This window comes from Chelonoidis abingdonii, chromosome 9, assembly GCF_003597395.2.
Source record: "Chelonoidis abingdonii isolate Lonesome George chromosome 9, CheloAbing_2.0, whole genome shotgun sequence".
Taxonomy (NCBI): domain Eukaryota; kingdom Metazoa; phylum Chordata; order Testudines; family Testudinidae; genus Chelonoidis; species Chelonoidis abingdonii.
The window spans coordinates 65,860,570-65,884,275 of NC_133777.1; the positions used below are offsets into that span (position 1 = coordinate 65,860,570).

Genomic DNA, 23,706 nt, shown 5'->3' on the forward strand with positions numbered 1-23,706 from the left:
TTCACACTTTCTGGTCCTTATCCAAAAGCGCACACAGGCCCCCAGTTCTATTCCAGCTTGTAACCACAAAGTCCTGGCTGACCATGGAGCTGTTACACTTTGTACAGGCTTCAAAAAATCTCTCTCTCCTCTGCTATTACTTCCTGTGGAAGGTGAAATGCCTGCAGGATTTGTAGTCTTGTATCCCTTCAAGGAAAACAGTCCCTTAGATTTACAGAATGGAGCGTTTGATGGCTCCACACAGAAAACTGGAGACAATTTGAGAAAGAATCTGATTGCCCTCAAAGTCTAAAGGAAACAGATGTGCTTGATCCTCTGATATACCTGGCTTCATAAGTCAGGATGACAAAGAAAAGCAACAGGAAAAAAAAATGCCCACATTGAAACTCATTTCTCTACGTTTTTGTTATTTTTAGGGGTTGTCCATTAACACTTTAGTGTTCTTTTCCTTGTCGTAAGGTAGGTCAATTTTACAATTAATCTTCACCCTCCTGAGAAAAGGGGAATGAGATTATCATTTTATAGTGGCTGGAGATGTAATCCAAGCCCCTATTAACACCAACATAGTTATTCATGAGGGCCCCTATGCAAAAGATTATTAGAGAGTCAGAAAACCACCAGCTACTGGGGCTTTTCTGATACTTCTGGCCCCCAAGGAAGGTGGAGTTTGACCTAGTTTTCTGCATGACTGATGTCAAATGTCATACAACCAAATAAAAATAAAAGTCTCTCCTAGCAGGGATGCGGGGGAAGGCTTTGAAAGGCAACGTCCAATCTTTGATGGTGGCTTAACATATTTCTAATACAGTGTAATGTACTTAAGGAAACATATCTACCACTATATAGGTATGTAGATAAGCCAGTGGTTGAAAGAAATTCTGTTTCTTTGATTTAGATGAAAAAAAATTAAATGCAGGTTTGAGAACTATGTAAAATATAAAAATAAATGTTCATGACATATTCTTCCTGGTCCTCCAGTCACCACTCAAGCCTAACTCCTATGGACAGAAATGGCAATGTTAACTGAGTAAAGTCTGCAGATCAGCCCACTGAATTTAAGCCAATGCTGAAGCCAAATAGATGACTGGTAGAGTCTTACTTTGGACTCCTTTGCTGTTGCAACTGACATTTTAAATAATGACAACCATCACTAGGTTCAAAAGCAAAAGTAAATTGCCATATTATCACTGGGTGAGCTTTCAGAGCGAAGTGCTAAGCAAAATGGATGCAGCTACAATGATTACATTCCAAATGACTGCAAGCTAGCATCTACTAGTGTGTTCCTCCAGCTCTCCCTCATGCAAAACTCCTCCCTGACCTCAGTAATGATTGTAGGATCAGGCCCTACATTCCTTGCAACATTGTGTCAGCAGTGGGATTGGGCGTCTCTGCTGAGATATTCTATCCCAGCAGTCCTCTGGCAATGAAATGTTTCAGTTCAATGGGAGTTTCCCCACTGACATAGTTTAAACAACAACATGGCTATCAGAGACCTGGGATTAGACCCTGAACACATCATGCTTTCTCTGCCTAATCTTTCACATGAGAAGAACCAGTGCCATGGCTTTGGCAATGGCACTCATGCATGGCCATGGTCAGTCTCCAGCCAGTTCAAAGCTCTGGTGAATAGTTCACTACAGCTCTGGTCTGCCTGAGTCTGCACTTTCACTTATTCAGTAACAGTTTCCAAAGTATGACCTCATTTCCTCAGGTTTTCTAGATACTGGCTTAAACTAAGTGAGACAATCTGATTTGGAGTCCGTCACCTTCTACTGGGTGTGAACCCCTTTGGGGATTATTTTTCTATGTCTGCCTTAACTGCTGATTTTTGAGTTAAAATAGCCAAGTGGTGATTCTCATTAAGGGGTTTTCATCCGATCCAAATTTGGCATTAGCCAGTCCTCAGAAATCATTAATTGCCTCAAACTGCACTGGAGATTATAAGAACTCTTTGCAGAGTGCTAGAAAACATGTTTCATCTTTATTATATAATACATATATCTTAGTATTCTGCATCCTTACATTGTGGGGTGCAGGGCTCAAAATACTGTCACCTACGTGCATCTAGGGCCTGATCTAAAACCCACTGAAGTCAATATAAAGACTCCATTGAGTTAGATGTGCGCTTTTTTGGTTATTTGTCCCATTCACGTATACACTGGATTAAAGAAACACTTCAGGCTATGTTTGCATTTGAACTGGGAAGTGTGATTCCTAGCTCACGTAGACGTAACCCACACTTGCTCTGCTCAAGCTAGCACCTAAAAATAGCAGTGTGTTCCCAGCATCTTAGGGTAGCCACCCAAGTATGTACCCGGGCCGTGGGCAGGATTAAATTCAGGGCAGCCTAGCTGAGTGGCCGTCTGTGCTACTGCGGACACTGCAATTTTTTAAGGCACCAGTTCAAGCAGAGCTAGTGTGGGTATGCTTATGCAATCACACGCTGCAGCTCAAATGTAGATGTATCCATAAACTCATACTATAATTCATGACAAACTGACTGTTTCCTAAGAATACTGGCGTGAAAAGTGTGGATCCTCTGATAATGAAAATACTGCAGCTGCACACAGGAAAGAAAGAGGAAACAACAGTTGGAGTCAGGACTGAAACATTACATTACTCACACAGGTAGGCTTATTGAAGTAAATGGGTAAGGCAAGGAGGATTGGGTTCCAAATACTGATCCTGAAACAGTTAGTAGATAGAGGTAAAGCACATATTTTTGCTACATGCAGATTTGAGATGAATTAGAAATATACTAAACTATCTAGGCTTAAAGGGGTTATTTTTTAGGTAACCCGGTTTGTACAATAATTTCTATTTAACATATTGCTGATATCAAGATTTTTCACTGCTAACAACACATTTATGATGCAAATTACTTAGAGATTGTGGTTTGAATGGGGAAAACAATTCTAACATGTAAACGCTTCCAGTTTGGGGGACACTGGATTTACAAACAAATTTTGAATTGAAAATTACCACCAGCACTAGGTCTGGTGTTCATATTAGTTGGGGGTTGGGAGGGCACTTCCTCCTGGCTGCTCTGGGGATTAGCTCTGTGAAGCCAACACCCCTTCCTGCAATAGCTCCCTGTCTCTTTGTCACTCTCTCGATCTGCAGCTCCTCACTCACTCCAGGAGCTGCTGCTTGCTCTTCATGACCTGTCCCTCTGGTCAGGTTACTATACATTATTTTCCCCTTCCAGAATATCAGTCTTTCTTCAGCAGTCTTGGGCAGTCTTCCCATTCACTGCTCCAAGTTCCACTCCCTCAGTAGGGGAACCTGGGCCCATCCTCTACTCCAGGCTCCAACTCAGGGACCCTCTAGTCAGCAGCCAAGTTCTATTCCCTTCTAAACGTTGCTACCTTTCCCTGAGCCTCTTCTGTACCTCCTGGCTCCTCCTCCTCCTCTGGGTTTGCCAGCCCAAATGCCCTCCTCCCTGGGAATAACTGTAGGTTACCTATCTCTGTAGCTTCCAAACATACCTCCCTTTCCCCTGGGTGTGACTGTATCCTACTTCCTGCAGCCCCCTTCTGTTGCTTTATAATCCCAGCCCAGCTCCTTCCCCAGGTGCACTTCATCAGCAAATTAAGCCTTAGCACTCCCTGACTTTCCTCCAGGTCCAACCTATAGATAAATTGGTCTAGTTTATCCCTTCAAGCGTTGTGTAGGGTGGGCACCCCATCACAGGGGGAAGTTATGTTTGTATTGATTTAAAAAAAAATCTCGATAGACTGACACTTCACAAATTGTAAATAAAAAAGTGTTGAAATAGTTTTTAACTTTGTGAACTCTTGTCCATACCAAAAAAAATACCACATTACTTCAGACGACTAAGAACAGAGGTTGAGCAGGCACACAGTCAACAGAGGAAGTGTCATCCGACACCCACAAGGGAGAGCCAAGGAAAAATACTCATGGGCAGATGCCTGAAAGGGAAAAACATTTTTGTATATACAGCACAGCAGACTTTTCCCACTCCTGTTCCTCAGGAGTAAAGCCATAAGGAAAAGGAAGCCTAATTTATTGATGGAAAGGTGGAGATTATAAATAAATTGAATTGGTGGGTGCCCCTTGAAGTTGAGAGGAACATTGAGAGGCTGCAATCTGCACTCAGATTACAATAAAATGTAGAGGAGATAGAATTTCCCACTCTTGGGTGGCTGTGAAAGGATTCACTGGGCACTAAGGTCCTAATACAAAGATCACTGAGATCAATGGAAGTCTTTCCATTACCTTCAGTGGGCTTTGGATCATCCCCTACCTTCATTATGGAGTACCTTACCCTACACAACCCTTTTATCTTACAGCTGAGGTGCTCCTGAAAATGACATCAGGTTGAGGCTAGTGCATTCTGGAGAATGAGAGATGTCCTAGCACAGAAGTGGGGTGTTCTTTGGCCAATGAACAAATTGTTCCTCACTTTCAGGACATTATGGTCTAGGCTAGTGGTTCTCAAAACTGTTCCATGCCTTGACCTCCCAAACCCAAGAATCATTTCCCACCTAGCAGGGTTCCCTGTCCTATATAATTATATGGTTACAACACCCCTGACTGGGAACCCATGGGCTAAGTCTTAGAATCTAAAAGGATGAAAATATACTTAAAAACAAATACCTAGCTAACTCTTCACACAGCTTCTTATATGCAAGATACTTATTCCTCCTTTGAAGCTGCTGCAATTTACCTGGTAAATAATGAGTTTTCAATTAGCATGTGGATCAAGCTGCTTGTTTACTTGAGATCTATGGTCAATGAACTAACTAAGATTTTGAAAATTTAATAAAGTACTAAGATAAGTGCCTCACTATTAGAGTCCAAAAGGCCTACTCTAGAACGTTGGCTCCAACATTTTCACGTTTTAGTTCTTTAACACAGTTAAAGACACAGCCACACCCAAACCAACCAAAAGAATCCCCTATTGCTTTGCTGCAGTATCCATAGGAAAGAACAAAAATCTGACAGTGCCCGGATTTTGTCAAGGGTAGCACAGCAAGATAATGTAAAGTAGCCCTAGTGGTATCTTCTGTTTGCTCTGCTTTGGTTGGTTTGCTTCACAAGTCTAAACATTTTTTTCTCCCAATAGCTATATGTCTATAGTGTGGTAAAAATCTTTTGATTTATTTATTGGTTTATGGCTTCGACGGATACAGGAAGTTTAGCCACACACTTAATCAACTCTCATCCCCCCAGGACACAATTGTTGTATCACGTTTGGAGCTAAATCCTGCCCTCTGCTGCACTGTTGTGCCAGGACTGGGCTAGAAAATGGGCATTCTTCACCCATGCAAGCAACAGGGCAGCAGCTAGCACCGCAGAGTGCTGCAAGCTATGCAAGCAAGTGTGCTAGACTGTGCATCACATCCACAAAGATGTGTGGGTCTGCAGTTCAGGGGGCTGTTTAGTCTCATCCCCTGAGTGGATCAGCACGTGTGTTGCTCTCAACAAAATGCTAGCCGGCAACAGGCAGAGATTATGCTACTGATTCTTAAGATGAGAGGCAAAATGCATTCTACAGTTGGCAGATTCCTACAGCAGAGAACACACTGAACAACTTAGGGCATTAGCTGATAGCATTAGTATGTGTATTAACATCTAATGCAGTGTTTCTCAAACTATTGTACTGGTGACCACACAGCAAGCATCTCTGTGTGCGAGACCCTCCACCCCTTATAAATTAAAAATAGTTGTTTATATATTTAACACCATTATAAATGCTGGAGGCAAAGCGGGATTTGGGGTCAAGGCTGACAGCTCGCAACCTCCCATGTAATAACCTCGCGACTCCCTGGGAGGTCCCAACCTCCAGTTTGAGAACGCCTGGTCTAGTGTCACCAAGCAAGACTGGGGCCCTACTGTACTATGCATATTGTAAGAGCCAGCCCCGGCCAGACTGCTGGTGATTTGGCAATCCATACAAGGTGTAGGCACAAATGGATGAGTTAAGGAGAGACTTTGGGCCTTCTGTTCTTTTTCTAGCTTTTCTGTTTTCAGACAGCCCTTCAAAAAACACAAAAAGTTTAAATATATATTTTTTAGATTTAAAATGTCAACAAAATTCTCAAACCCAGCACGTGCACTGCTCAGCTACCATTAACGTTGATTGATCAGTCCTTCAGCCCTCATAAGATTGCTCTAATCACAACACATCTTCCATTTTTCTAATATCCTGACCTTCCTTCTCCATGTGCGCCCATGTCTTTTCACAATAAAATCTTCCCATCCCCTTGGAGGTCGACCGAGTGATCATTTCAGTTCCTGTGGGTACCACTCGGCGACAGCTGCAGTCCATCGATGGTCAGTGAGCCTCACTATATGCCTAGCCCATCGCGTTTTACTATGTCTGCTCTCAAGAAGGACGTCCTGCACTCCACTCTGCTGTCTGATCACTTCATTGGAGACTCAGTCGTGGATTGAAATTCTCAGAATTCTTCTTTCCATCGCCCTCTTCGTGACAGTTGCTGCTCCTAAGTCTTCGTCAGCGCCCATGTTTTGCTGCTGTACAACATTGCTGGCAGTACTGTTGAGTTGAAGAGGCTGGCGCATGTTGTCTTGTTGATTTTTCCTTGGAGGACATCCTTGATAGAATTGAATGCACACCAACCTGCTTTCTTTCTTCACGAGAGCTCACCTTCCTGATCGTGGTGCATGTTAATTTCTTGACCCAAATAGACATATTGCTCAACTTCTTCTATTTGTTCTCCCTTTATTTTTATTTGGGCTTTTGGCAAGGCGTCTGACCACATACATTTTGTTGTGGAGCAGTTAATTTTCAGTCCGACTTGCCTACTTTTTGTGTTGAGTCCTTGCAACATTTTCTGTAGTTTGATAGTATTTTCAGCAATCAACACAATATCGTCGGTGAATCTGAGATGGTTTAACTTCTCTCCGTTGAGGTTGATTCCACCCTTCCAATTCATCTGTCTCATTACCATTTTGAGGCAGGCTGTGAAGCATTTCAGTAAAACAGTGTCTACTTGTTTCACACCTTTCTTAACGGAGATGCGAAGGGGGGCATCAAATAAAGTTATATTTGTAGTGCACTGAGAATTTGCTTCCTTTAATAGTTTGATATAGTTTGTGTTGATGCCCTGTTCTGCAAGAGCTTTCAACACTCCATTGATCTCTACGCTTTCAAACACTTTTTCATATAGTTGATGAAGGCAATACATAAAGGGAATTTGTATTTCCTTGAGTGTTCCAATAGCTGGTTTATAGTGAAAATATACTGAACTGAACTGAAATTCCTGCAAAAGCCTGCATGCTTTCTCGGCTGCTGCTATTCCAGACAGAGTGTCAGTTTGTTATTTTGGTGAACAGCTTGTAGACATGTGAGATTAGGCATATTGGACGAGAGTTCTTTATATCTTCACAATCACCCTTCTTGTACAGCAAAATGGTGTTGGACTCCTTCCAGCTAAATGGTATCTTCTGCATTTCCAAGTAATGGTTAAACCTCTGAGCAACGGTTTTCCAGAGGTCTTGGCCTCCAACTTTTATCATTTTGACTGTCAGTCCATCTTTACCTGGGGCTTTTCCTTCCTTCATTTGGTGAACTACATGTCGAATTTCACTGACGAGGACTGGGAGTACATGCTCATTGGTCTGTTGAATTGTTGGTACTGGGACATTTAGCTGAGATACAAACAGTTCAGTGCAGAAATCTTTGCAGACCACTTCCGTCACTGTTCTGTCAATTACCGGTTTTCCGTCCCTGTTCTTCAGCACCATGATCATTGACCTGTACAGTGTCAATTCCCTTTTGCATTTTGTGAGGCCTTTACAAAATCTTCAGCCATCTTTAAGAGCCTTTCATTTTGGTACTTCTCAAAGTCCTCCTTTAGTCTTCTTCTTATCAACTTGCAGAGGAGGGAGTACTCCAATTTGTCATCATTTCACTTCATATTCCTCCACTTCTCTAGCAAGTTCCGCGTTTCCTTAGAGATTCTTCCCTTCGCTCTTTTTGGTCTCTCTTTCTCAGCTAATTTCAGGCATTGCCTCAATTTATCAGTGAAGTTTTTATAATACACATTGCAGCTATCTATAAGACTCCAGTCTTCCTTGGAAATGTTTGCTTTCAAGATTGCATCATCGAATATTTTTGGCTGCTGTCTCTGATTTGCCATCTGTAGCGCTTTCTTCACCTTTTCATTAAAGTTGAGCCATGCTCTGAGCAAGCGATGGTCACTACTGGTGTTAATGATGGCACTACTGAGATGTCTTGTACAATGCGCCACTTATACCATTAACATGCAATTAAAATCAAAAGGAACACCCAGATCTGCCTCTCCCTTCCAGCAGCCCTGCACTGTGCCCAAAAGGACTAGCAGCAAAGGAACAACAATAGAGGAAGCACTTTTATGTAAGCAATATTGTTAGTCATGTATAATATTATTCCCTGTAACAGTAAAGTTAAAGTTTTCCTCATCACCACAGATTTTTTTCATTAAACCCCCACATCAACCATTGGGTGGTTCAAGGAAATTGGATCCTTGAACATAAATACGTTTTTAGATTTCTCTTAACACATTCACCTTTGGTGCAATGCTTACAAGGGCACACTATACAGTGAGAACAATTGCATGAGCATTTTAAAACTGTTTTCCCCACCTGTTGTATAAGAGGAATCCAAGAACACAGAGGCTTTGAGGGGTTGCTAGGATAGTTGCTGTCTGCAGTCTGGCTCCTCTGAAACCGCAAGAAGGAATGAGAGTTTCAGTGGCCTTGGCAAACATTGAGAAATTGTAGCAAAAATTTCCTATTGGTGCTACCACCAGTTTAGCGCTATTTGGCGGTACCAACAGCGAGCACGCTAATGTAAACCAAGTGCTGGCATCTGGCTGTGTTCTAAGCACCATGTTGTGTGGAGCTACTCTCAGCAGTTAGCTGACACTGTGCTTAAAAAGTTAACAGATGCCTGAAGCCCCTGCTACACTGATTCCATCCCCATCCCCTCTTGCTGCCAGCCGTGGAGCTGAACTGGTTGTAGCAACAGTGGTTATTTATTATTACTGATGTAGACACACCCTGATCCATATGGTGTTGCTACACACAGCCATCAGGGAGAAATGGTTTTCTTTTCCATTGAAACAGGATCTCAAAAAATCCTTGGTACTCTGGATTGTGCTTTTTATTCTGCTTCTTTAGGACTTGATTAGAAGGGTTGGATGGATTTTTAAGGCTTATTTTCCTCCCTTTCCCTGTTCATTCCTACTTTAGGAATATCAGGGACATAGGGGGCAGGGACAGATCAGTGGTTTGAGCATTGGCCTGCTAAACCCAGGGTTGTGAGCTCAATCCTTGAGGGGGCCATTTAGCGATCTGGGGCAAAAATCTATCTGGGGATTGGCCCTGCTTTGAGCAGGGGGTTGACTAGATGACCTCCTGAGGTCCCTTCCAACTTTGATATTCTATGATAAAGTCCATTCTTTCTTGGGTTTTGGTGGAAAACATGATAGGAGTTTCATCAAAATATGCAGTGAGCGTTCACACCTCAATTACAGGTGCAGGAGTGTTGAACTGTTAGCAATGATGTCCTTTTGGTGAAGTGGTTATTAGGCATTGGAGTAAAACTGGAATTACCAAAACCCAGTACATTTTCATCTCTCTGATTAGACATTCCTTCCCTTCTCAGCTGTTTAGTTCTCTAATATCTTTGATGTCAGTCTCGCATGTAATCCAGTCACCAGGGCATATACCACCAGCATTTCTAAACAAACAAAATCAGTTTGTTTGTATAAAGGCACAAACCTATTCCCCCCCCTCCTTTTACAGGTCATCTTTAAAAGAAAAACAGAATTCATATCCTGACATGCCTGCAAACCAAGAACAGAGGATCAGATATGGTAATAAAACCAGGACAAGAGGAGTACATATACAACCTGTGGACACAATAAGCCAATCATGCAGCTTTTAAGATTCTGGAAACAATTTCTTCTGAGGAGAATAAAATGGTTATTTTAATTCCTCTGTTGCAGAGTAAGAAAATAGTTTTCTTACTCTGCAAGGTATGTTTGAGAGGTTTCATATATGCATAGTTATGTTAAAGATACTTCATAGCAGGAATAATCATTGTACATGGGTATTTTGAAACTGCTGCACGAGGTGCAGGAAAACCTTAGAGTTACGAATACCTCAGGAATGGAGGTTGTTCATAACTCTGAACAAAATGTTAGGGTTGTCCTTTCAAAAGTTTACAACTGAACATTAACATAATACAGCTTTGAAACTTCACTATGCTGTAGAAAAATGCTGCTTTTAACCATGTTAATTTAAATTAAACAATCATAGAAACAACTTCTTTACCTTGTCAAATATTTTTTTAAACTTTTCCTTTTTTTAAGCAGTTTACATTTAACACAGTACTATACTGTATTTGCTTTTTTTGTTTTGTTTTGTTTCTGCTGCTGCCTGATTGAGTACTTCTGGTTCCAGATAAGGGGTGTGATTGCCTGGTCAGTTCATAATTCTGGTGTTCATAACTCTGAGGTTCTGCTATAATTGTTAGTTGCCTTGACACTGACATGTTAAACTGTTTCATTATCTGCTAAGTTGGTGTAAGTCCTGTTCACACACATGCAGTGGATGTAGGGGGGGTCAAAACAACATTAGCTCATGTGTAGTGGAAGTGTCTGTTAAAGACCTACAGGGCATTATCTGAAGAATTTTGGAGATAATAATATTGGGTAATCTACTGTGTGCAGGTATATAGGTGCAGAACATTTATCTATGGCTGTGCAGAGAATAAAAATTTCATTTTGTGAAGGAATTCAAGATATCTAAATTTGTTTTCATTCCAAGGCAGAAATCCCAAAAATTTCAAAATTTAGTTTCAGATTGCAAAATTGAAAATGTTTGGACCTATTTTAAATTTTCATAATACAATTTTTTAAAGATTTCAAAAGAAACATTGAAATATGGTCCCCAAAGTATCAAAACAGGACATTTTGACAATCAGAACTTTATTCCCCCTTTTTTCTCTCCAAAATAAAATTTTAGGAAAAAAAAAAAATCAACTGTTTCATGAAGCATTTCAATTTCAAAGAAACTAAATTTTCCAATGGGAAATGGTGCCAAAGATTTAAGTTTGATCATTACACCTCTACCCTTCTTCTCACCTCAACACAAACAAAAAGAGCCCATTCTGACCCCATGGATTACAGGTTTAGGCATGCAAGGAAATCTGGGCCAAAGATTTATTCATAATACTGCAGTCATTTATTAGGCCTTTGTTGCACACTGCTTTACTGCATGTTACAGTGACTTAGGAAGGAACCACTGTCATAAAAGATAAGAAAAGTTAACAACACAGAAGTACTTTATATCTCTTTTGACTGTAAAAGATTAACAAGTTCAGTAGGCCTGGCTGTCACCTGACCAAAGAACCAATCAGGGGACAGGTTACTTTCAAATCTTGAGGGAGGGAAGTTTCTGTGTGTGCTGTTAGAATTGGCTTGTTTACTCTGGGGGCTCAGAGGGACCAGAGGTGCAACCAGGTTTCTCTCCAATCTCCCTGATACAGGTTCTTATAGATTCCAAATAGTAAGTATTAGGTAGATGGCGAGTTAGGTTTATGTTTTCTTTATTTGCAAATGTGCATTTGGCTGCAAGGAGTTCAAATTTGTACTTTGCTGAAAGGATTTTAATTTGTACTTGAATACTTAGGCTGGGAGGATATTCCCAGTGTCTATAGCTGAAAGACCCTGTACCTATTCCATTTTAAATTTACAAAGATAATTGTTACTGTTTTCCTCTCTTTAATTAAAAGTTTTTCTTGTTTAAGAACCTGCTTGTTTTTTCATTCTGGTGAGAGACCCCAGAGGATGGGGTCTGGATTCACCAGGGAATTGATGGGGAGAAAGGAGGGAAGGGGGAGAGAAAGGCTAATTTCTCTCTGTGTCAGGATTACTTTCTCTCTCAGGAAGAGTCTGGAAGGAGGAGAGAGAAGGAGGGGGGGGGGAAGGTGAATTTTCCTCTCTGTTTAAAGATTCAAGGAGTTTTGAATCACAGTGATTTTCCAGGGTAACCCAGGGAGGGGAAGCCTGGGAGAGGCAACGGTGGGGGAAAGGGTTTTCTTTCCTTGTGTTAAGATCCAGAGGATCTGGGTCTTGGGGGTCCCCGGGCAAGGTTTTGCGGGGGACCAGAGTGTACCAGGCACTGGAATTCCTGGTTGGTGGCAGCGCTACAGGTTCTAAGCTGGTAATTGAGCTTAGAGGAATTCATGCTGGTACCCCATCTTTTGGACGCTAAGGTTCAGAGTGGGGAATTATACGATGACAACCACTCTTGGTGAGGTATAAAAATAACTGCAGACCTAGACATCTTCAATATTCTCACAGAAGCTCTTGTCTCTCTTTGCCTGCTGGAGGGGACTATGTTTAGTGTAAGACTAGGCACCACTATTAAATAAAATTTCTACAGCGTTTAGCTGCTATTTGAGCCATAGGGCTGTTAACATTAATGATGGCACCATGTGTAGTAGGTAGCACAAAAACTTATATCTCTGGAATTTATCTGCAGATTTTGGCCTTTTAAACCCATGCATACACTCTCACCTTTGATTATTAGCTATGGTTAAAATAGCACATACGGTAATAGCAATGTTTAGGTAGATGACTGTTCTACAGGAAAGAAAACACCAAGAAACTATGTGAATGGGTTTCACCCCATAGAAAGAAACAAAGTATAGAGGGAAACAAAAATTAATTGCAGACATTTGTTCTTTACAATGCCTTAACTCACCATCTGAAATCCATTGCGATGAATTGTTTCATGCAATGGATCCTATAGAAAACCACTAGAGGGGAGTAAAGTAACAAAAATGCAACTACTTCATCTCAAACTCAGTTTTGCTGTACAAATTGCAATTGCACAAGTTAATTAATAGCTACAGTAAAACCAGAGTGTTAATGAATTGCACTTGCTTTACAATCAAAAATGGAATTGATTAGACAATTACAATATTGCTGTTCCTTCTTACTATGTTGCAAGACAGGGAACATTCGTCATCTGGACAAAGCCATAACACCGAAGATGGCATTTAGCCAAAACATTGACAAAAGAGGTGTGTTTCTTTAATTTCTTCAAGTGTTGACAAGGTTTAGAGGAAAGCATGCTAAGTGGGGCTACCATGAGCAGACGAAAAGCTCTCAGCTCTCACGCTGATCACTGTTCCTGTGGCTCTCTGCCTCACGGTCTGAAATCTACACAACAGGATAACATCTACCCAAGTAGTGAGAGTGGGGAGGATTCATTAATAATGAAGCTAAAAAGGGCTCTGCATACAAGGAGCATTATCGGGCAGAAAGCATCGAGTTAAGTCTCACTACAGTCACAAGTATTGCTGGTGTTCCATGTCCCTTTCAGGTTACCGCAATTTCTACTGTAACTCACCTACACCAGCAGAGATGAGGCAGATGGCACAGTGATGAATCAGGCCTTACTTCAGAGCAGAAGATACTGTATGAAATAGCAAAAGAACTACTTGAAATAGATTTCATTGGGAAGTCTGAATAACTTCCACTGAACAAAGGGAAATAGGAGAATGCAAATTTTAGTGGAATGAGCTTCAACAACAAAAGAAAGCTCACAAACAATGTCAGAGTGGCTCTCACAGCAGACTTTAAGGACAAGTGACAAAGAAGGGGGGAGCTAAATGATATATAACAACCCTTCATTGTTCCTAGAAAACATGCCTAGAAAGCTTCTAAACAACTTACCTAAATGTGGGTGTGAGATCCCAACAACTTTACATACTTCACTGACTATCCTAAGAATGTTGCACTTAACAATCGTACACGTGGCCCACTTACCTGTATAGACAATTAGCTACTTAAGGCTGGTCAGTTTCCTAGAACACAGGTCCTGCAGACACAGTATAAAAACAATACAGCAACTAGAAAGTAAAAGGATTTTGTAGCATAGCATGAATGCCCCACTGCAGTCTGCTTCTAGGTTGAAGGGCTTCAGCCATGAATCTTTTTGAACGCAGATGAAGTTAAATAGTATTGAACTGAAACAGTAACACAACAGCAGAGAATTATTGGCTGTTGTGGCAGAAACAAAGCATTAAACTAAGCAGCAGTTTGAATAAGGAGCTGCTGGCAAAGTCTTTACAGAGCACACCAGAAGGAACACATTCACATAACAGTAAATGATGAGTTCTTGATTAAAGACAAATATGTTCTTTCAGCAGCATATAACCTAGTGGGAGAGGACACATGGTAAACTTATTTTGACACTCTCTTTTAATGGCTGCATTACAAGCCCTCATGCAACTGAACAAATCCAACCACAAATTGCAACACTAACCTTCCCAGTCTCCTGGTGTCACTCACAGTTTAGTTCCAGGAGCTGCTCCTGTTTTAGTCAGTTATTGCTTCATTCTTGATATGAGAGGAGCAAGGGCCTAGGAATTGCTATTCACAAGGGGGTTTAGATTTGTTGTTGTCCCGGCCCTCACAGGGGCTCAAATCCTTACTCATCAGGAAACTCTTGTTGCAGCTTGTTTGGGGCCATCTTCCCTTCAATCTTCTGCAGTGAAGTCTCATTAGGAAGGCTTTAAAATCCCCTTCCAGTGTGGTGTTGGTGATGTCTGGAGTTGTCAGTGCAACAAAATAACATGGAGTGGGAATTTAGCTGGTTCTCCAGCTACACATACAGTATTACTGTGCATGAAGATTTTTATAGTTATGGATTAGTAGCTTGTGTCTATTGCTGTGATACTTTATATGACATTAAATTATTAAAAAGGAGCAGGTTGATCAATTGATCTCTTAGATTTAATTATCCTTATTTTCATCACACTGTGAGAGAGGAGACTTGTATCCTACTTCCTATCATCATAAAAAAGCCTTCTACTAGGTGGCGGAGAAAGGCAGCGCATAAGAGGAAATCATTCCCAAACCCAAGACAAAAGGTGCTTCTGTTTGTTAAACAGAGTTGACCTGGTTTCCTCAACACTATCAATCTGCCTTAGCCTGCCATAGCTCGCTTGAAAGCAATTGTTGTGGCAGGAAGGTTGTTTCTGCTCAGTGCAGCTCTCCTTTTAAGCCAGCATTTGACAGAATTCTATCTGCTGTTCAGACTTGAGCTTGATTTTGATCAAGTTTATTACTTCAGTTTGAACTGGATTCACTGGGCCTTCAATCAACTGCTTAAGGTAATTTTTAAAAACTACAAAAAAAATAAAATGCAAGTTGTATATTATATGTCTAAGATTGGTAGCTATATTAATAGAAGCTAATGCAATATGTTGTAGGAAGTTAGTAGTTTTGAAAAGGCATTTAAAAAGGTTTTTTGCATCAGAATAGGACTACTAGAAGATTTAAATTTAGAAAATGTCTGGATTTGTGTGTTAAGCTTATTACTTCTGAAAAAAATCATGAGAAAGCCATTTGAACCACCACAGACCAATCTTTTAAACGGTGCTTGCTTTGGAACTGTTTGATCAGTAATGGGGAAGATGAATTTAGCTGTTTTGCACCACAGATCAGACAGATGCCCAGTTTGTGTGCTCAATTGCTTGTTTTGCAGAACAGCTGCATATTAACTTTTATAGACATGGGATTGTCTACATGAAAAAGGTATTTTGGTATAATTTCAGGTGTGAATTTGAACAGACACAGTTATTCATATAAATATCCCTAGAAAAAAAAGAAAATGCAACCCCAAGACAGAATGAGCTAAAGAGAGTGTGTTTCAAAGGAACACAAGCAGGTCTTTAATGGAAGTTAGTAATATTTCTCATGATGCTTTGATAAGTCTTTAGTTTAAATTAAGAGAACAGTCAGTGCTATCTAGGAATAGCTGTGAAATAAAGTTCCCTGCTTTACTGAAAACAAAGCTAAGATCTTCTTCCCAGTCAGATGTGAACTAGTTTTCACTGTACATATGTTCAAAGAGAAGGCACATGCCTCAAGTTTGATTTAGCATTTTATCAAAACATATGTAAATGTTTATGCTTATAACTCAGATATACACTGGCGTTTATAGGGATGAAATGCCTGAGCATTTCAAACAGATTCTAAAAAAAATCTCTAATGCACACTAAACTTTTATACTGATTTTAAAAAAGGATCACAATTGAAAGTAGTTTTATTTATATATAAATAAAAATGTAACATTGCACTGCAAACTAATCTTAAAGTACAAAAATAGATGGTTTAAACAAAAACACACAAACACTTATATAAAATACTGTACACAACTGTGAAAGCCAGATGACCAAGGTAAACAAAAACCTACACTGATATTTCAAGTAATTTTATGTGATTGTTTTTTCATGTAACAGTCTCAAGACACATAACATTGAGAGATCACAAAATGGATAAAAACCACAAGAAGTTTCTAGAACAATAGATTTTCCACATGTCCCAAGTTTGCATTAAATATATTAGTTTCTTTTAAGCTAATGTTTGAAGAATTATTGATGTTAATCCAAGTTAGGAAGTGGGCTATCAAATCCACTATCTTGCTGAAAAGATTTGGTATCCAGTATCAGTTTCCTTGAATGCTGGTTGTAACCTTTTCCTATACTCGAATATGGGGTTGCATTGCATTGTTGTGAGACATCACAATGTGATTTCTCAGAGTTCTTGTAGGAATTGTGTCCTGGGTTTACGTTCAGTTGCTCTTTACTGTTAAGTATGGCTTCACTTTTTGCACCAAGAATCTTGGCTTTGCTGGTAAATTGCCTACAAAATGTACCAACATTTTCATCTGCATTAGGAAACAAGTTGGTCATAGGAAACTGTTCACCAGCCATATGTTGTTCTTCTGTATTAGAACTCGCTTTTTGCACAGGATACAAGAAGGGCATATCACCACTATCGAAATGTAGACTCCCACTAACTGAACTCCAGTCAGCAGAGCTTCCATCATCCCTTACTGGAGTTTCTTGAATATCAAACCCCTGAGTTCTCTCAGATGTTGACTCCCCATATCTATTCGGCTGGTTACATTTAAATTCGTGTAAGACTGGTCTTTGAGTCTGGTTCTCAAACATTACATGAGCTGGCCCAGAGTCAGAAAGGCCATTTGTAGGGCTGGGTGTACGTGTGTTTCCAAACTTCACCTGAGGAACACACGAGGATGTCTTTTGAAGTGCTGTAGTGCTAGCAGGATTTGTCAGACCTGTGTCTGTATTTGAGACATAGCCATTTCTAAGCCTTCCTCCATCTTCAGCAGGACAAAATTCTAACACAGTGTCTCCTGAATTATCAGCTGGCTGTTTAGAAGTGCTCCTGCTACTTTGGATATTTGAAGACCCTGTTTCATGAAGCCCAGCCTGTGTTTCAGCCTCTACTGCATCAAGCTGCTGTCTTAAGTTACAAGGTACACGTTTCTGAACAACTTGATCACTGGCTTTTTTGGCAATACTTTTGCCACATGATTTGCTTTCCATATGGGCTGGCCTAGTTTGATGAATGTGATTTCTTTTTGATTGCTCAACTCCAGTTGGCAGTTCAGAATTTAGTAGCAGGACTAAGAGAAGGAGGGGAGAAAGAAAAAAAAAAAAAAAAAGAAGATTAATTTAAGGAAGCATTAAATGTTGGGAAAAAGTCAGTTTATATAAAAAGTTGTCAATACGAGTGCTATTAAATCAAGTGGTTCATGTTTTTAAGTTACTGCCTATGTAAATGATGGCAAAGCAAACAAAAAATTTCCTCCCACTGTCTACCTGCATTTTCACTACTAAAATATAAGAAGGGGAAGGAAGGGAAACAACCCGCCACTCCAAACTTACTTGAGTGGGCATTTTTGTTCTGGGGTGTGCTCCGAACAGGTGTTTCAAGCACTTTTGCCATTGTAGCAAGCTTGCTAGCAGCATTCATTATTTTCTTTTCAGCCCTGTTGAGAACCCCAGAATATTTAAAATCAGTAAGTTTTGAAGCTAACTAGCGTTTCCTATTTACTTCAGTTGCCACACAAAAACACTCCAGAGGAAAAAAAAAGTGTTAGAAATTCAAATTACCCTGTCCCTTCAATTAAACTTGAGAAAAGTAACAGTATCTGAGACCCTCTCACACAAGTCCTCCAGAAAAGCCAGACGGAGAAATTTTGTTTAATTTTTTTCCATTCTTGGTTTTTGTTTAAACATTCCACAACCTTTTAATACTTAAAGCAAGCAAGAAAAGGTACAAGCTCATTCCCTCTCCTTTCACAGGTCACATTTAAAGCCTGATTTAATTTTTGTAAAGCTGCACAATTGCTGTGAAGTCACAACATGAGGTTTTCCTGTTCACCTGTTTACTTGACAGAAACTTTCTGGAGAATCAAGGGTACTTGTTGAGAAGGTAATAAGAAAGGCTGCTCAGCTAGTCTCAGTCACTGAAGAGGATGCCAGTTGGAATGAAGGACCCACACCAAAGTATGTATTTGATGGAGTTTAAAGCAGACCCAGCTGGGCTTGCATACCAGCACAACCTCAGAGTAAACAACTAATGGGCAACTAATGGGGAGCTTACTATACTACTTTCTATATTCTTATATATATTTCTATTTTCTTCAAGTATATGTGCTATACAAAAATTTCAAATGTATCTGTTTGGGACTCACCCTTCGTGTTTCCCATCATCATTGAGAAGCTGCTGAAGACAAATCAAGTAGTATTTGCGCATTTTCCGGGCAGTCTCTTGACGTTCCCTTAAAACCTCTGCTTTAATCATTTCAGCTGCTCTCTCTTTGCTTTCATGGATATAACGAAGCATATCACCTACATAAATGTAATTTAATTAGTATGGAGTGTCAAAAGGAAAAAAGAATTTGAGACAACCTGGCCAAGGGATAGGAAGATTGAGGATAGAAGTGTTGCAATGGCAGTGTGGCACTCAACAGTAACCACTGCAGTCAAATAAGGAATGGCATTTGATCTAGTTCTCTTCAGCCAAAAAGAGTGTGGTTAAAACACAGGGCCTGGAATATGGTGATAGAAAACAAGGGACATTTAAATGTCCCAGAGGACAAATTCTTTGGTGGGGAAGGCTGTCATTTGCTGAAAATTATAGTGCAGAAGAAACAATAGAGCCCAGTTATTCAACAACACAAAGCAGCCTTTGCTGTTTATGATAACGGCTTAAAACAATTTGTACGGGGCTAGCTTCTGCCAGCCTCTCTCATGTTGAGTAGTATTGTACTAGACGAGCAGCCTCATTGCCATGTAATCAAGTAAGGCTGGCAACATCAGGCCCATACTTGTTGCTATGAGTTTTTATAGGATTAAATGATAATTCAATTTCTTGCATTCTCTCTACTAAAAAAAAACTAATATGTGCCAGGAGAGCACACAATGTGAGGTATTAGAGAACATAGATGTCTTTTATACGTGTGTGTGTGTGTGTGTGTGTGTGTGTGTGTGTGTGTGTGTTATTTGGGAAGGGAAAGGTGAAAAGGAGCAAATAACTCTAATGAAATATTTCACTAGGCAGCAAATTTCACTCCTCAGCAGACTGTCAAAAATCTGACACTGGTTTGGATTCTTGCATGAACTGGCTGATGAGTGTGATTTGCAGTTGTGTGTGTGAACTTACTGTCGTTAGCACTTACCCTTAATTTTGCCCACAGCTTTAATGTACTGTGAGCGCATTTCTTCCAAGCCTTTGACACCATCACAGGAGGTACAAGGTTTTGAAATAGCCCCCTCCGACAATGACCTGAAAGCACACAAAACATGCAGTACTTTGTAACTACAAGGTAGGATGACTTCTGTGGAAGCCAGTTTGTTCAGGCTTTTTAAAAATACCTGGGTGGTGTGTTGTATGTTTTCAGATCTTTGAGCTTCATCTTCATCTCACAGTTTTCTTCCATTAGAGCCTCTAGGACGCTCTCATTTTCTACAAAAACCAAGACAGTTAATTGATCTGTATGTTTTTAATCCATTTAAATATCTGCATAGTTTATGTAAAATTACTGCCTCTGTGATAAGTGGCCAGTGTTTCAAAAGGTAGCTACAATATGCCATGCCATCAAAATCACATAGTTAGGAATTAACTAGACCATATGTCATTTGAAGTCTGAATATAAAAGCAGTATGATGGACTCAGTGGTAGTATAGACAGGTTTTTGTATGTAATTTTTACTCTTAGCCACAGGCATAAGCGCAGGAATGTTAGAAGGAAAAAGTTGGGGAGGAAGAAAGGTTACTTATAGTGCAAAAGTTGAGACTTCTTTGGGATGGGAGAAGGAAAAGAACATTTCACATATTTTATACTGCACACATGCATCATGGTATTTTTAACAACCACCAGCTGACATTCCAAAGAAAGATGGGATTCGCTGTGTATGTCTAATCTGACTGTATACTAAAAGTCATTTAAACACTGTCAGAGTCTGCACACTGAATATACTGGGGGTCCACAGATCCTAATCTTCACCTCTGACTCAATCAGTACACAATGGTTAGTGTAGTTAAATGTTTTAGCGGGCCAGGCCCATAAAATTTGCAATGGCACAAGCTAAATACACAGGAATCACTGGCTCTGAGAGCAAGATATGCAGTGAGTGGGCATGCCTCTTACAATAGTGATGGAAGTGGTCGTCTTGCTGGGGTAGACAGGACTGAGTATAAACATTCATTGTGACAAAGCATCTAGCATGCTTTTCTCGGAAAAAAAAAAAAAAAAAAAAAGCTTAATGCAACAACTATGACACCAGGTAGGGAGGAGGGGTCAAGTGAAGCATGTTGAAAAACAGTTTACTTATCTTACAGCAACTGGAGTTTAGAGATGCTCTTGTCCATAGGGATTCCACTGTAAGTGTGGCCACGAGCCCAGATCTTTTAGCTAGCAGTGTCCATGGGGGATATGCATGTACCTTGTTCAACCTCAAACTCCTCACAACAAGCGTATAAAGGAGGGCAAAGCAATTCTGCCTAAATCACAACTGTACGATAATGATGCCAAGCTGAGCATCTGATCTAGAAGCTGCCACAATGGAGTAGTATCTTTGAGTTTCATCTTCATTTCACTGTTTTCTTCCATTAGAGCATCTCTCATTGGTCCATCTTTGGCACCCTGGACTCTAGTACCAGCAGAGACTTAGATACCAGAGATAAAGAGACAGATCAAGCAAAGGGGACTTCAGTTCCAGAGTGATGGTAGGATCTGCAGGAGATGTGAAAGCAGCCTTGGAGGACATAGCAAGCAGTAGCAATATCAATGGTATTATGACTGATGGTACCAATGGAGGAGTCTCAGAAGAAGTCTTATCAGGATGAGGTACCAAATGAACCTGTAGTATATGGCACTGATGCCAATGGTGCTAAGGAAGCAATGTCTATCACCAAAGATAGAGGACGAAGTGCACAGCAGAAGAACATGATTCTACAGTCTTTGAAGTTTCATGTGCCAATGCAATTTTCAAAGGAGCTGGTTTAGGTAAGCCAGAGGGGCGATGACTTTTAGAGAAGGCAACTGATCCAAGCTCCCTCCAGAGATTTCTGCTCCTTCCTTCCTTGAGTATCATGAGCTGTTTGTGTGCACTTAGAAAAAAAGAGTTCCGAATGACACACTTGCTAGGGGAAAGAGACTCTCCTAAAAAAAGCAGACATTTTGTATGTGCATCTTGGGCAGGCATAACTGTTCCTAAAGCAGAGAAGATTCTAAAGCTGGTCCTTTGCCATTGGGACCTATTCCTCAGGAGCAAGGTAAGCTTCTAAAAAGAAAGGGAAAAAGTTGTGTGGATTTTCCCTCCTTTTTAATTATTATTTAAGTCACTGTCCCTTTAAAACTTATTAAAACTACACTAAGACTAAAACTAAGCTATTAACTCTAAAACAATCTAAGGGCTATAGCAAAGAAGGAGAATAGTGGGGTCTTACTCACTACCACAGGCTGTGAGAAGGAACTGTGTGGCGGTTGGGACCGCTCAACTCTTTATACCCTGCAGAGCACACAAGCAGCCACAGTGGATGCTGCTGGCTAAAAGGTTACAGGCTCGTGAACACATGACATACACGCTTATAGTGGGATCCAGGTAGACAAGTGCCCGAAGAACATCCATTGTCAGTACATTTTCCTAGAACAGTCCCATTCAAAGATCACAGAATGAATCGAAACACGGATCTCTGCGCTAGTCCCCAGGATATAAAGGTTCAGAAGAAAAAGTTCTGTGATGAATGATTACTATTAGAAAATGAATTTATTAGGGCCGAGACGTTATTTAGACGTGTACCATTACAGTGGCTGCACTCGACAGCTCAAAGATGAAGGACAGATTCATACAACAGCAGGAAATGAAACTATTCAGAATTCTATGTAGGTGAGTAGAGATACTAACCTCGGATTTGCTCTGCTTTAGCTTTGTGTTCCCTTACTGCAAGCTGGAAGTGCCTGCAGGTTTTCTCCAGCTTTCTTTTTAGATCCTGGCATTCTCTCTCCTTTGTTTCAAGCTGTTGGCAACAGTGGTCACAGCAAAAATCTTCATGAGACCAAAGGTTCCTTTTCTCACATTTCTGATCTGCAATAGTAATTACTACAAGTTATACATCCACCATAGAATCAAGAGAACCAAAATCAAGCACATTATTTCTAGGGTTTTAATTAGATATTCCTTTACACCCTAGGAAAGTGTACACTATTTATCTAACTAAAACTCTCATAAGAGGCTATAGACACAATCCAAATGTAGTATTTGTTACAGGGTCTATATATTTTATGTCTTTTTGTGCACTGCAGCCACAACATACCACTCCCAGCAGTGCCATGAGTGTAGAGGGAGGTACCACTGATGCACACAGTGGGGTGGATTTGGGGACTGTATTTTTTTTTTTTAAATAAATTCTAGCAGGACTCTTGGAGCATCTCAGGGAGGCACTCCCAGCTGGAAAGGATCAGATGCAGCTGAGTCCAGTTAGGTTTAGAAACTTAAAGACAGGCTGGGCTACTTCCTGGAGAGGGAAAAGGGCTGCTTTCCTCAGCCAGGAGAGGGAGCTCCAGAAGCAGAAGAGCTGCACTGGTTATATATACTATGTTGTGTTTAATAGATGGTTTGTTATTTTGGTGGTGAAGGAATTTAAGCCGCACTATGGGCATAGGGCCAGAGACTCTCTTGAGTTTTGTTGCTTTATGTTCTTTTGGTAGCATAAGAACTCTAAAAGCAAACATGAAACCCCAGAGAGGTCTTTGTGCATAACCTGGGGGCCTCCTGTGATGTTTCTCTCCAGCTGCACAGGCCCTGACCCTGCCATACTGTATATAAGACCTTTGGGAGCAAGCTACAACATTTCTGGTTAACTTAAAATACTATAAAGTCAGATTATTCTAGAGCACTAATTCCATGATTTTCAAAAAAAAAAAAAAAAAATCTGAACTTTGTCACAAACCAGGATTCACCCAGCATGACAAAATATATTTAACACGAACATGGAATTCCTTGACTCATACGCGCCATGGGGGAATGCTATAGTTTGACCTCCAAACCATTGGTTTTTGCATGATCCATACCTGAGATCAGAGCTTTTGGTTTAGGAAGTACCATGTACAAACACAGCCCTATATAACCTACCCTACAGGGACTTGGATGCAAAACATGGCAGTACTTTTGTCCACCTCTGCCCCCTTTGACTTATTATTTGGATGCAAAGCCGAAGACGGTGCCTATTCGCTCACATTGTGAAGACTGACTTTTTAAAACCAGAAAGCCTACAACATTTTATTAAAAATAAACAAAAATAAATTATGTCACTGGATCAGTAATCTAGTGACC

General features: G+C 40.4%; 1 protein-coding gene across 3 annotated transcripts in view; it reads right to left on the reverse strand.

Annotated features, from left to right (window-relative positions):
• Nucleotides 1-15,698: 15,698 nt before the first annotated feature.
• Nucleotides 15,699-23,706, reverse strand: part of CEP152 (centrosomal protein 152) — a 48,482-nt gene continuing 40,474 nt past the window's right edge. For 2 of the 3 annotated variants that reach the window (XM_032762961.2, XM_075069646.1), the window contains 6 exons: nucleotides 22,279-22,458; nucleotides 19,745-19,835; nucleotides 19,549-19,655; nucleotides 18,562-18,718; nucleotides 17,750-17,853; nucleotides 15,699-17,487 (listed from right to left, as the gene is read on the reverse strand). In XM_032762961.2, the coding sequence (XP_032618852.1) occupies nucleotides 16,436-17,487; nucleotides 17,750-17,853; nucleotides 18,562-18,718; nucleotides 19,549-19,655; nucleotides 19,745-19,835; nucleotides 22,279-22,458 (1,691 nt within the window). In that variant the 3' untranslated portion in view covers nucleotides 15,699-16,435. Of the gene's footprint in view, nucleotides 17,488-17,749; nucleotides 17,854-18,248; nucleotides 18,430-18,561; nucleotides 18,719-19,548; nucleotides 19,656-19,744; nucleotides 19,836-22,278; nucleotides 22,459-23,706 lie in introns of those variants that run through there. The other variant, XR_004371386.2, reaches the window with a different exon arrangement.